A 15477-nucleotide genomic window follows, 5' to 3' on the forward strand; every position below is an offset into this window, starting at 1 on the left:
GATATAGTAGTACTATTCTGGCACCAAAGGGAATGATGGTAACGTTTACTTTTATGCAATAGTGGTTGAGCTTCCAAAACAAACGAAGGTTGTTATCCTGGATGGGAATACCATCCCTGACTGCTGGTCTCTAGGTAAAGTCAGCTGAGGCACATGTTGGTCCTCTACATACATACTCATTTCGTCTTGAACATACTGTCAGAAATTACACCGACTCACTCACTCTCTCATTTTGATATTAGTTTTAACACCTATGCAAGATCAAACAACAGCCGCACCCCACCTCACCGCACCGCACCGCACCGTACAAAACCCACACATGCTCATATAACACAGTCAGTGCAAAAGACGTCCAGTGAACAGCTAGGCCAAGTAACAATATTTTCCAAATTTCGTAAACTATTACTTGCTCTGTTTTATGTGCTTTACGTGACAGAATACTGTATGTTTATCAGTGCATTCATTGTAATTCGGTGTCCAATTGTGTAACATATGAATAGGCAATTTTTAAAAATGTATGTAGATTTGTTTTTGGTTTCCCCGATAATGAAATCCCTACTAAGACCAATCTACTGCGGGCGATCGTGATAAAATGATGTGTGTGAGGTGCAACGGCTGTTACCCTAATACATTTACTGCGTGTGCATGACGCAGACTTCGTGATGCAGTATACGTACTTAATACCGGGTGGCATCAGTATGCATGTCCATTCTGTTACAGATCAGTTCAACAGTCGCGTCCCAATGGCACCTGAACGATGGCGGCATCACTTGGACTACCTCATCACCCTCCTTGGAGGCAGCATTGGTTCTGGGTCGCTCATCAAGTTTCCATACTTATGCATGCGGAACGGCGGAGGTAGGTACCGTTGTGTAATATGATTTCCTGCATAAATACTGAATAAATAAGACAGTATCTTACTCCACTAAATCTACTCACCAAACGTAAATCAGTACAAACACGAAGGCGCCTCTTTTTCTGTTTGCGGTCACTGGATAAAAACTCGACAGACAATGACAGAGGATCAGGGGTGTTTTTCAGTTGGCAAAGAAAAATATTTTCGAGGGAAAATAGGTCGGGATCATTCGGGACCGGATGAAATAGGCCTGAATAGATCATCTTTCAGCTATACAGGATATGATTCTGTGAGGACGTGGAAAGTACTTAGGCTGATATCTCATTAGAAATTGGCAGATTCTCGTGAAGACGCCTAAATACGCCTATTTTGCAAACATTAGGAAGTGAAACACAAAATTGTGTTGCAATAAGTTAAATTATAGGAATATAATTCTATTTTTTTGAGTATCCGTTTATATGTTGATGTGCCATTTAAGATTGGAACTATTTTGTTTCAGGAGCATTCCTCATACCTTATGCCATCTTTACATTCCTCGGCGCTATTCCATGTGTGTTTTTGGAGATGGTGATTGGCCAACTCTCTCAAAGTGGTCCTATTAACGTCTGGAACTTATGCCCACCATTTAAAGGTAAGCTGAAATTATTTGTGAAAGTAAATAGAACAAGAGACGAATACTTGCCTGTTAGTAAAATATTTTGAAAATGTGCTTGAGTATGAGTTTGCGCTTGGTTAAATAAATTCATGTTACATTTAGCAGACGATTGTTGAAATATCGGAACAAAATGTGAAGAGATGATGGCATTAAATACGAAAACCATTAAAGCAAAATGACTGAATTAGGGATTCAAGGTATTGTGTTTTTGATTTGGAGCAAAGTTACTTGTAGATTTCAACGCAGAAAAATGAAATTGGTACCAAGTGCTCGGACTAAGGTTTAAGATGCTAAATTGTCTATAATCATCATACACTATGTGCAAACGACCTCAGTATGATTTTCCTCCCTCTACACGCCCCAGGCATTGGTTCCGGGATTGCTACAGTGATGTGGCTGTATGTGACCTACTACATGGCCATATTTGCCTGGTTCATGTATTACTTCTACCACTCGTTCATCGGCAAGCTTCCCTGGGCCAGCTGTGACAACTCCTGGAACACCCCTGCATGCATAACAAACATCGACAACAGCTTCATGAGGAATACTGGAACCAATGCTACTGACATCACGTCCGGAGGTGTCAATGCCACGACGTCCAGTAACTTCACTAACGTTATTGTCACGGGAATGACTGCTGCAGAGGAATTTTGGAGGTATGTTGAGTCATTAAGGAAGTGGTCAAAGGTGCCACATGTTATATTTGGTATTACGCTTTCTTTGTAAAGTACCAATTCTGGTGGGTTGAGTCCTATCAAGGATTGATTATGTACTGTCAGTTAAGTGACACTATCTGTTATTTTTCGGACACACTTCGCAGTAATTGCTAGTACCTGAAAGAGTGGTGTAAAACCAGTTGCGGTCCTTGCCCATAACAAAGTACTACAGTACTCAGTAGTAATGGTCTCTAGATTGTTGATCTGACCCCGCTTTGATATTGCCTTAGGACCGTGCTCAAAGCTGAATTCAATGTCTATAATGGCATCTCACCTGCGTCAGATTCGGCATGCTTGGCGGACATGTTCCCATTTATTATGAATTTATAACTATTTTAAGTCACGATGTGGCTGATATACTGCCGCTATGACACAAACTTCAAGTCACCCACTCACGCAAGTTCAGGTGGAACATGTCCTTGTCAATTGCATTATGTACGTGTGTCACTTTGGTTTACGCCACTTCCGTCAGTTTTAGCAAATACCACAAATACCACGCCGGGGACACCAGGATCGGCTTCACACGTGGTAGCAATAGGGGTAGGCGAACCCGTGGATGTTGGTAGTGTCATATTTGTGTTTTATATCACTTCAGTAGTGTTCCGGCTTCTTTTTCAACCTCACTAGAACGCTAACAATGTAAATCTCTTCTAGCAGTTTATGTCCAAAGAATTTTATTGTTACCAGATTCCAGGTGCTACAGATGACTGATGGTCTGGACAATCTGGGTAGCATGCGCTGGCCTCTGGTTGGGTTAATGGCAATTACATGCGTCATCATGTTCTTGTTTATTTTCCAAGGGGTCAGAGTATCAGGAAAGGCAAGTGACTCGCTAAACATTTCTTGTGACAGGTGTGCAGTACATAGGATCGTATGATTAGCGTACGGATACATTATTATTATGAAGCATGTATTCGTCGTTATGTGCGTTTCGTTTTACACCTGATCATCACAGTAAGCATTAAAACAGGTCTCGAGAATAGGTTTTTGTTATTCAGTTAACTTTCTTCAAACCTAAAGACATATAATAGGTGATTCCTGAACCCTAAACATAAAGTATGATCTACTTTACTTTCTTAATTTGCTAAAACAATCAGGAGTTGTGTTGATAGTTTCTTTTCTTTTATTACACATGCCACGATAAACGACCTTTACAACGCTTCCATTGATACAGGTCGTGTACGTCACAGTGGGCCTTCCCATCATCCTTGTTATCGTCTTCCTCGTTCAGGGATGCCTACTTCCGGGTTCTGCTGATGGAATTTACTTCTATGTGAATCCAAAGTTTGAGAAACTTTTGGAACCAGGAGTAAGTTAATGGTACTCCAACCAAGATCATTATTGGTATGGTAATATTCTTGTAGTAAATAGAAGTCAATGAATATGATGCTTTATACGTGTAGCAGAAACTGTATGAATACTGTGATTTACATTATGCTTTGGAACTGTACATTCCAAATCACCTGTTTTTGATAATCTGTCATGCAGTCAACGCTGCAGGTCTACGTGTTTTTCATTTGTACAGATATGGATAGAAGCATGTAGTCTGGCACTATATTCTCTGAATATAGCCATGGGAAACATCATTACAATGTCTGGACACAACAAAGTAACCAACAACTGCTTTAGGTACGTAAACACAATACAGCGTCACAAAGAGATGCTTTATGTGTGTAAATTCAAGACGCATTAACAAGCAACTGCTTCAGGTGTGCTGTACATGGAAAAGTAATGCAACAGCTACTTTAGACATGAAACAACATTACTATCAACTGCTATAAGTGTGCAGACGCAAGACGAAGTGACGAACAACTGCTTAAGTAAACACAAAACAAATTCACATTAAGCTATAATCAGTTCATAAACACAAACATGTCCAAGAGGACAAGGCACGGTTGCTAAAACAGCATTGGCTATATAAATAGAACCAACGAAATCAAAAATACTGTAGGCCAGGTTTCAATTTCGCGCTTTTCGCGCCACCAATCACGATCCTTATAGCAGACTGAGGGAAATGTGCGTCTTTAGAAATCTTTATCCAATAAAATTGCTTCTTATAACTGTGAAAATATCCTTGGCAAGGGTGCAGTACTTACCGGAGACTACCGATTGCGCGAATACTTGTCGCGTGAAGTAGTCAATACTGTCAGTTTCGCGAAATTTGCACCAAGCGAAAAAGGTACGTTTACAATATTGGACTTAGTTAAGAGAACACGACACAGACAGACAGACAGACTGTTTATTAAAGCCTCATCCTGTTACAATAGACATTAACATTCTAAGACATACGTACAGTAGATAAAATGTAATACGCCAGTCTATGTAATAGTTATGAGAGACTGTATAAAATATAACAGTAATCACTATGCTATTAAACATATCACAGTCGCAAAAAAAGGAATCATTATTCAAAAATAAGATACTGTCGTACGTAACATCATTCACAGAATGTGACAAGCAGCTGCTTCAAGCATGTTATTACACAACAACTACAACAGCAAAAACAACAGCAAAAACAACAGCAAAAACAACAGCAAAAACAACTACGTTGGGTATGTGACCACTACACAACCGCATATTCTGCTGTTTTAGGTTCATAAATTCAAACCAAATGTTTTAGGTATGTAAACACTAAATACCCAGTTACTAAAACAATTTTAACTGTGTCAACACACACAAAATCACATGGCTGGTTGACGTATGAGAATTGCCTCGTGTATGCAATTAGACAGAGAAAAAAAATTGGTTTGGTTATGCAACTAAACATTTATAGCACACAAATGCTTTAGGTATGTAAACACATAGCTGCTTGAAGTATGTAAACAGAAAATTGATCACATTCTGCTGATGTGTATTATTCAGTATATTGAGTGTATATATACACTCAACAAAGTTACAAACGGACACCATATACTACTCAAAATTTGATAAGGATCATAGATATTATTCTTTTTAAAAGACAAATAACTGCATAAGTGGCAATATTGTGTTCAAGTGAAATCAAAAACGTCTTCAACAAACTTGCACGTATATTTCATGCAATGGGAAATACGTTTTTCATCACAGTTAATGCTTTTGCTACCATTGTACGATTTTCACTCAGGCATCGGTGTCTGATTCTTTTTAAAATTTCAAACTCTCTTGAGTGTTTACACCACGTTTATCAACACAATGCCCCCTCAACGTCTAAGACGATAGAACAACTGGGCAGATGTATTGGAATGCTTGACGATGGCTATTGACAACGTGACGTCGCAAATGCACTAAACATCAGCCAGAGCGTTGTAAACCGGGCGTGGAACCGACAGCAAACTTTTGGTACTGCAGCACGCCGACATGGGGGTGGTCGTCAGATGTCGACAACCCAACGCCAAGACCATTTTGTGGCTCTTCAGCCACGACGCCGTCCCTTCTGGACAGCAACCAGCCTACGTAAAGACCTCCTGAACGCCTCGTGGTTGAATGTGCCCACTCAGACGATACGGAATCGTCTTCACAATGCAGGCCTCAACTCGAGAAGGGCATGTGTTCGCATCCCCCTGACTGTTCGACACCGGCTTGAGCGATTGGACTGGGCTGAAGATCATGTTACTTGGACACAGAACGATTGGGTTCCAGTTCTGTTCACCGATGAGTCCAGGTATTGTTTGGACTTAACAGACAGGAGGCACCGAGTGTGACGACGACAACGTGAACGTTTCCATGATGTCAGCATTAGTGAACATGACCGTTATGGTTGTGGTGGTTCCATCATGGTCTGGGGTGGAATCAGTAGGGATGGAAGAACAGATCTTTATGTCCTGGAGAAAGGAACAATGACGGGGGTGCGGTACCGGGATGAGATCCTCGATGTTTACGTCCGACCCTACGCTGGTGCTGCTGGCCCTACGTACATCCTGACGGATGATTACGCCCGTCCTCTTCGCACCAGAGTGGTGGAGCAGTTGCCCTTTCACGCCGTAGAGCACAACCCACGACTTTGGCAGAGCTCGGAAACGCCCTCGTGGAAGAGTCGAACAACCTTCCCATTGGAAACATCCGGGTGCTTATTGACAGCATGACTCGACTTTGTAAAGCCGTCACTGATGCAAGGGGCAGTCATACACGGTATTGACACTTCACCGACTATGTGTAATGATGGACTATCCCCCAAAACTGTGTAATTCTTTTTCTGGTTTGCTGTTAACATTTTGTAATGAAATGTATTTTGGTGTTGTTATCAGTTTTCAAGCATTCCGTATTGATAAAAGTTCATGTCGTTCATGAATTTTCATTCATAATCTGAGTAAACACGTTTCTGAGTCAAATTTATGTCTTTTGATATGTTAACGTTAGTGGTAAATTGCACACATATAACCTCTTGATCCTTATCAAATTTTGACCTAAAACAGAAAGTGAATTCCATAAATTATATTTGTGCACTGAAAAGATACTAGATCTACCAAGAGGGTCTGTCCTTTCGACAAAACATGAACAGATAGGTATTACGATTTGTCTATGACTATAGTTGAACGAGTGGTAATCCAAATCGTATTCCCTCCAACTTGTATGAAATTGTTGTGATACATTACATGTCAATTATCTTTTCTATTTCAGGGATGTTCTGATAGTCAGCATTGCCGACATGCTCTGTCTTATTTTTGTTGGGTTTGCTTTCTTCGCAATAATTGGACATGTTGCCTACTTACGTGGAGTTCCTGTAGAATCTTACGAATCATCAGGTACTTTTGGTTAGGAGCTATTATGTAAGAAGACACTGTCCAACTGTCAGGTAACGCTTTAGATGATTGTGACGTACACTACTCTATTTTTATCGAAGAGCGAAATTTCTACACAATGCCCTTTCTTGAAGGGTCCAAATTTCAGAGATTAGATCCCTCTTTGTTTTATTCAGTGTCTTGGTCATAGAGGGTTTCACAAGCTGGTATACACTGCATTCTAACTGTCCTTTACAGCGACTTACTCAATGTTCTTATCTAGATCTCCATGGAAGGCAAAGAAAAATTAGTTATTTTGTTCAATCCAGTGAACAAGCAGATTTGTAATTTTTCTAGGAGACTGCAGTCAGTGGAAAGGTGTAATAAATACAATAGCGTCTTTCTACACATGTGCCCTGTTGTTAGTAAATAAGAGATTGACTAAATACCCGCATGTGTAGTTTGTGTTATCACATAAGTAGGTAACCTTTATTTCTATGTGTTATATCATATTTGATATTAACTATTTCTACCTAAGATCAGGTGTCGATACGGATTTGAATCATGACTATGGTCGACATTCTAGTGAAGAATCAATGGTCATTTTCTCCATACTGATAACATCTGCTTCCGGGTTTAAAGGCATAGTGACGTTCGTGATTAATTATGCATTTCAGGTTTCAATCTAGCCTTCATTATCTACCCCGAAGTGATGACGTATCTACCCCTGCCACATGTTTGGCCTGCTTTGACCTTCCTTGCTCTGATAACACTTGAAGTCGACACAGTGGTAAATTATAAGTCGCCATTTCTCTTATCTTACATGTTACATACCGTTGGTTCCATGCAACGGCCATATTCATCTGTTTACATGTCGGTAACTATATGTCACTGCCTTCTTAACGTATTGAAAATCGTATTCGTACCAATGTCGTATGTTGTGATGCACTAACGGATCACTGGCATTATCCATTGACGTACTGAACAATAACAGAACAAGAATCTATTTGAATCCGATTATTTCCTTAGCTGCCTGGTCTGGAGATAATGATTGCAGCCACTGAAGACGTATTTCAAGGACTAGTTAAGCGACGATGGGTTCTCGTAGCTGTGATACTATTGAGCAACTTCCTGTTCGCCCTTCCCTGCACAACACAGGTAGGGGAAACTGCAACCATTTGCACAAAAGGAACGCTGCCCTATTAGTGTATGCAGACTTTATGACAAGTAACTCTAGCATGCCCGTGCATTATCAATGCATGTGTATGCATAAGAATTAATACGGTGTGTCTGAGATAAAACAAATTGGAAAGGTTCATCGTACACGAGGGGTTAGCGAAGAATATTACTTCTGTTTAAAATGTGATCCCTTTATGTCAGACATGCACAGGTGAATGTCCTCTTCCTAGGGTGGAATCTACATTGTGACTCTGGTGGACTGGTACACCTACTTCCCTGCCATAGCTGTCTTTGCAATCCTCGAATGTTTCGTTGTGAGTTGGTGTTATGGTAAGAATGTGTATCTTTTATCCCTTAATGAATTACATTCTTTGAGGTAGCTTGAGCTGGTGAGCTGTTTCTGACTCAGCGACAGGTGCCATTCAAACCTATGCAATCTGACTGGAACATAATTCACACAGTAACAATGGGATGTTTCAAAATTGAATTGCATCAATGTCCACATGAAATGTTGCTGCATGATAAACAACAGGTCTTGATCAGCAAGCGTGTTTTTTTCGCATTAGCCACAGTTATTAAATGTGGCAAATAGTGAGCTATATGTATGGACCTGAAGAGTGAGTGAGTGAGTGAGTTAATATTTAACGTCACATCGGTACTTTTGCAGCCATTTCGTGACGGGAACATTTAACATTTAAATTGAATATATGCATATTATAAAAACCTGTCGGCGAAGAACGGTAAAACAACTAGAAGATCACAATTTGAATTAAAACTAATGGAAAGTTAAAACTAATATCACTATTTGGACAATACAATACAATATAAAAGGCTATAGTTCGCCAACAACAGAAGATAGATCACCATACTAGGGACCATGGTCGGCCTGAAGACTTAAAAGACTTGTTTAAACTTCAGAGTAAAGATGACGTCACATGTTGAACGTTTTGTCATATTTTAATCTTTGTATTTTAGGTTTGGAGAGGTTGAAACGAGATATTGTGGCTATGTGGGGAAAAACAGTCCCAAGAGTGATGCTTCTGTCTATCAAGTATGTGTGTCCCATTCTTTTATCGGTAATTTAGTGAGTTTATAGTTAACGTCACATCGGCAGTATCTGTGCCATATGGTGACGAAAACAATTTATACGATTAAAGTGAAAACACGTGGAAAATTAAAACCTGTCGACGTTGGACAGTGAAAATACTAGAGAATCACAGCCACGAATATAAAACTAGCGAGTAAAGCTACAACATTCCAATTCCAAATACAGTATAAAACACGGGCTATAAATCGCTAACTGAAGGCAGCTCACCATACTAGGATCCATGGGCACTTACATTACGTTTGCTACCTGCATGGAACCTCGCTGGATTTACACCATCCCTTAGCCCGCTGGCAACTGAAGGAAATGTCAGCCAAATTATAATAACCAATAAACGTTGACAATTCCTGGTAAGTTTAAATTGACTTTAAAATTTTTGGGTCTTACGTATCCTCTCAATTTTGAACAAAAAACAAAAACATACGTTACGGCAAAAACAATATGTGGAATCTGTCACGTATTATCTCTCTTGGTTATATCGCATTTGTCAATGCAGACTAGTTCTGAATAGGAATTATCATACGAGTTTTCCATTTAAGCCAAGTCAAGTGTACTGCAAGTGATAATGAAGGTTAAGAGTGAAATATTCACATCACATCATATACAACGTTTTTTTTTTATCAGGCAATCATTTGTTACTCTGTCTACTCCTACCGACCCCCCAAGTACGGAGACTATATCTACCCTACCTGGGCAACAGGTGTCGGGTGGATGATATCAAGTATTTCCATAATACAGCTCCCCATCATTTTCACCTGGACTGTGTACCACACTCAAGGGTCTACATTCAAGGAGGTACTTGGATACATGTACATTCATGTTTAACTCTCGCTGATTGTTACCAAAGCACTGCGAATAATGTCTATGAAACACACAGATAACCCGGAAATACAAAAAAGGAAGAATATATCAAGTACGTAGATTTATCCTACCGGACTCAGATAAGGGTATGCATGGAAGTGCAGATGTTCTTTGCCTTTTCGAGGAGGTACATGAAGAAACTGATTCCTATATGAAGATGTATAACCAGAATGAAGTATGAATAGTTTTATGAAAACTTGAAGTAAATATTGTAACTATGAACCATCTCGTAGATTCCTGTGTTTCCTTGAACATGGACATAATGTGTTTATTACATGCTTCTTTTCAGAGAGTGGTCAGATCGTTCCAACCTAACGACCACTGGCGTAAACTAAGCATCACAGATGGCACTCTAAACACAATGCAGTCTCTGGAAACCTGGCTATGAAAATCCTCGGATGGAAAGCCATTTTGGATATGTAACTCAAGGATGAAAACAGATATCTAAAAATTTTGATAGGGTCAGTTAGTTTCTGTGTTTTTTAACTTTGGCATTTCGAGATGCCAAAGGTATGGATATAATGCAAGTGCTTGGACAATGTCTGTACTAGTGAACACTGTGGTTAGAAAACACAAACAACAGACGTATCTTTCTACACATTCGCAAACCATGGTCGACGAAGCAAAGACGCTATGAAGGAAATGGAAAAGGGTGAGCATTATATACCACACCGCTCTGTGATGCACAATTGAATAAATGTGACTCTGAAATGCTAAAGCCCGGCGTATCATTAAGCAATCTTGGAGGAACTGCGTGTCCTAAATCAATTCATATACGTCGGTTTCAAATGTATTGGAACATGATTCACAAAATCAAAGGTAAGGATTCTTCATCTAGCATTCACCTTCTTCAAGACGGATAACAGGTGTTAGCACAATAATACATCCGATACTGTAATAAACTAAAATGTGAGTAGACACAATGTTCCTCATGTAATCATTTAGCCCAAATCTAAACATGTCAAAACGGCAAGCAGAGATTTCTAACTACTTATTTCAACTTAGATAAAGGAGAAGATTATAATGAAATATTACCATCTATAGCGCCATGCTGAATATACTGCAACAGGATCTGATAACACAGAGGAGCTGAGAACTGAAGAGGCCGCGATCGAATATGAGAGAACTTGATACTCACACAAAACTGAAACATCCTACGGTTCACAACCGGTACAAAACAAAGACACCCTTCAAGCAAACATCATTAGCTCGTTTCTTTCTCATCTCCAGATACTCAAAACTGAAAAGGTAGATACGATGGCACACGCTGCGTTAGAGAGTCCTTTCTAAATGATACTGGCGAGGGGATGATACACGTTTCTCACACTTACATTAGTCACTGTAAACCTCAAAACTTCATCATTACGGTGCCATCATGTACCGTTGTGCAAGGATAACATACAACAACAACAAATAATAATAATAAAGAAAACCCCAAACACACACAAAATACATGCACACACACACACACACACACACACACACACACACACATACATACATACATACATACACACACACACACACATACATACATACATACATACATACATACATACATGTACATACATGCATAATCAGCACTTCAATGTACCAATATACAGTCTAAATGTACACAGTACAGAATATTTTCATATTCGCGTTTTCTTCAAGCTAATATAACATATCAAACCATCATCTCCTTTTAATATAAATTCGACCTTGCCACTAGGCATAGCGATGGGGTCCTTTGCTGCCTGTCCAACCATGTTTGCATCACCAGTAACACAATGACTGATTCTGTTACTGAAACTGGAATCAAGGGCACCCTAGCTGGAATCGATACAGTACATCAAAAAAATCCCAGGTAACGGTTACAGATATATTGGGCTGTCAGTCATCCAGTGTGCATCCCTTGCGACGAGAGATATGCCCTCACTGACTTTTATTCACAGGGCATCAATAGTTCAATTGTCTTTCAAGGAGTATCGGTTTAGTTGTCTTTTGATGATTGGATTTAAAAGATATTTACTTAGCTGGAAAGTCAAAAAGTATATTTCACCCTCTGCGTTGTTAATTGTAATATTTGTTTGGCTGATCTTAGTACTCGCTATCAGCCAAAAGGATGGTGCAATCCCTGGGCTACCGTGTATATAGCAGAAGTACCATTAAGTCCTGATGTGGTGTTCTAACTTTGGTTGATGGTAATCTATGGCATTTTTAGCATTAAATTGTTAATAGTATGTATTATTTTATACACTCTTCAAACAACAGAAACGCAAAATGAAATTCAAAAATGGTACTTACAATTTTATACACAGATGTAAACTCAAACAATGTTTTAGGGTTAAACATTGCTTCTGGAATGTTTCAGAAGGTCATGCTTGACCAAACCCAGCCAAAATTATTTTCGAACAGTTTTATCAATTGTCATGATGTGCGTGGATCTCATGCAGCACGAATATCAGGCACAATGACTGTTTCTCACGAGCAAAGCATGTGACTATAAAAGACCCAAATGAATATTACAATTTCATCCACGATCTTTGCATGCGTTGTACACGAAAACGGGACCTCTCAACGCTGCCGATTGAAACCATGCAATACGACGATTGGAAGCTGGCGAATCAAAGAGTGAGGTGACATGATCTTCAACACAATAACTCGATGGTGCGATCGATTTCGTCAAACAAATTCGAGAAATGACCGTCCAAGATCAGGAAAACCTAGAGTCACCACGCCTAGCCAAGATCGGTACATCCAGGTAACCCACCTACGTGACCGCCATCATACCGCCCGGGACACAGCACAAGAACAGTTTGGAACCCGAAGACTGTCCGATCAGACAATCAGGAACCGTCTCCCAGAAGTATGAATACGTGGCAAACGTCCAAAATTTGCTCCTTCCTTGGACGTCGACGATTGACATGGTATAATACGGTGCTACCATGGAACCTGTCAAACTGGAGGCGCATATGGTTTACCAAGCAATCCCGTTATCTCCTCACACGACGTAATGGTAGAGATCGTGTCTATATACAACGTAATTAACGTTTTGCTCCTAACTGCATCAGACAGGTGGACAGATCCGAAGATTGAAGTGTTATGGTGTGGGATGCGATCTCATACACCAGCAGATCGGAGCTCGTGCTTGTCCAGGGCAATCTGACGGCCAATTGATACTTCGACCAGATTCTCCATCTGTACGTCCTTCACCTTGTTGACTGTCAACGGCAGCTCTTCATACATAACAACGCCAGGCCCCAAACAGCACGAGCCACCGTGGACCCAATAACAACATTTTTGCATAACATGTGTATGATGATAATATGGCAGAAATTCTGCGGATTTGAAAAACTTTCTCATTCATTTGCCTGTGTGGATTCAGATTATCAAGTACTATGTGTACCCATATTAGATGACAGCTCATAATAAATTACTTGAATGTAACTGGTCCCATACATGTAAATTTGTAAGTTAATAATCATTTACTTGCATTTAAATATACGCGTATACCCCAAAGTCTCAATGTGTAGACAATCTTGTAATATTTAAGTAATATTATGTTTTGCATGTAAAATGTATTCTTATAGACTGTTTATAAATTTGAAATAAAAGTGTGATCACAAAATGAGTGTCACGTTGTATTTATAAGGGACTTGTGTAGATGCAAGAAGTTTGTCTCGTCTTAAATCTTGGTGCGATTACAACTCTCTCACACATATCAGAAGTTCGATGCCTCGCCGTCGTACATGAGGATATCGAACTTATCCGTTTTCACCCGCCTAGGATATGAGGGGTTAACATAAGAATCAGACTTGCAGCTTGCGACAACCTGTGACTCATTTCACTAACACTATATATATCAAAATGGTTTTGGTATCGGTACGATTAATACACGACGCTATATGAACAGTTCAACTGACTTGTATAATATTTCTGGAAATTCAAGTAGTAGCGCACGGGGCTTGTATCGGGCTCAAGCACTACTGTCTGAGAGTTTCGAGAAACCTGATACACACAGCAAATTCAGCAAATTCAGCAAATTCAGCAAATTATGGGCATTTTTTTTATTTTTACACAGAGTTAATTCCCTTAGGCTATAGAACAAAGTCAATAATCAGATGCTTATTGCTAATAATACAATTATGTAACACAGGAAAGTTGATATCTGAACGCATTACAGAAAGTGATAACAGCTGTATACAGGTATTTGTATAGTCATCTTTAAGAAACACATTAAATGCAGTAATATAATTGACAAGTTGGTAGCAAGAGTTTGTGAACGGTGAATGTTGTCTGTCCAATCGACAGCGTCAGTTACAAACACATGTAAATGCAGTAACTTAAAGAAATGGACAATATTATATGGCGTTGGGCAGATTTCCTATGAAGCATTTGAAAGCTTTGGCAGCCTTGAATGCGGTCACTCTTATGAAACAGCTTTTGCTCCAGTCAGAGATACCATAAAACATTTCTAAGCTTTTTCAAAGTCTTAAATGATTTCACCTTCACGAGGCCACTTTTGCATCATTCAGAGACACTACCAACCATCCGAAAGCTTTTTCATAGTCTTAAATGTTAGCACCCTCATGGGGCAACCTTTGCATCAGTCCGAGATATCATCAAACATTTGAAAGCATTTATCAAAGTCTTTTTCAAGTCTTGAAAGTTCTCACAACCATGGCACAACGTTTGTATTAGTCAGAGATCACACGTTTGAACGCTTTTTCAAAACCATGAACGCTGTTACCCTCATTAAATCTTTTGAATATCTCATACATCTTTACTGATTTACAGTTTTAGTTTGATCATGACATGGAAGCTGAATGCTGAATGTGACTGTCATCATGGCGTTTGGGATAACGTTGTTTCTGATGAATAAGCCTATGCAATATTCTGACTATAACCAACATGATGATGTGACTGTGGCTCATTAGAGTCTCTCCCTGGTATGGTGGACAAAACTGCGTTACTAGCCTTTCCATCTCGTATCGTTAATTAGTGTATTATGTTAATTTTCTTTGAGCTAGTATTTACCAACACATGGCAATGGAGTTATGTTACCGTCCTTTGCAGATAGGTTTTTATAACTCAACACTGTATTTATAATGAATTTAGAAATTGTTCTCGTCACAATATGGCTGAAATACTGCCAACGTGACCAAAAACGTCACTAACTCATTCATTCTATTGTCCATCTAAAACTCCTGGGATTTATCATGTCTAAACATTTGTACATATTATTAACAATATGTTCCAAATAATCTGTTAAGTGTGCTTAAGGCAGTTATATTTTAGAATGCGAAAAATCACACATCCACATACGAATTGGCACACATACACAAAAAATGGCGTCAACGTGACATACTTTATGGTTAAAAAGTTTTGTGATGTGGCAATTTCTTGAAGGGTGGTTGGTTCCCGGC

At 39.4% G+C, this 15477-nt stretch overlaps 1 protein-coding gene across 1 annotated transcript; it reads left to right on the forward strand.

Moving 5' to 3' along the window:
• Positions 1-704: 704 nt before the first annotated feature.
• LOC137256050 (sodium-dependent dopamine transporter-like) lies at positions 705-10989 on the forward strand. The gene is made up of 13 exons (XM_067793730.1): positions 705-858; positions 1356-1487; positions 1876-2167; positions 2915-3047; positions 3402-3536; positions 3753-3856; positions 6824-6948; positions 7602-7714; positions 7954-8082; positions 8334-8433; positions 9079-9179; positions 9833-10003; positions 10359-10989. Exons 1-13 carry the CDS (start codon positions 744-746, stop codon positions 10455-10457), a joined length of 1749 nt encoding a protein of 582 aa, XP_067649831.1. The 5' UTR covers positions 705-743; the 3' UTR covers positions 10458-10989.
• The last annotated feature ends 4488 nt before the right edge of the window (positions 10990-15477 follow it).

This window comes from Haliotis asinina, chromosome 11, assembly GCF_037392515.1.
Source record: "Haliotis asinina isolate JCU_RB_2024 chromosome 11, JCU_Hal_asi_v2, whole genome shotgun sequence".
Taxonomy (NCBI): Eukaryota; Metazoa; Mollusca; class Gastropoda; order Lepetellida; family Haliotidae; genus Haliotis; species Haliotis asinina.

What these genes read in the sequence shown, in the direction of transcription:
- LOC137256050 (XM_067793730.1), top strand. Translation starts at nt 744, where the DNA reads ATGGCACCTGAACGATGGCGGCATCACTTGGACTACCTCATCACCCTC. An exon ending in CACTTGAAGTCGACACAGTG is followed by an intron (nt 7,715 to 7,953) that starts GTAAATTATAAG and finishes TTATTTCCTTAG; the next exon opens with CTGCCTGGTCTGGAGATAAT. An exon ending in AAGGGTCTACATTCAAGGAG is followed by an intron (nt 10,004 to 10,358) that starts GTACTTGGATAC and finishes GCTTCTTTTCAG; the next exon opens with AGAGTGGTCAGATCGTTCCA.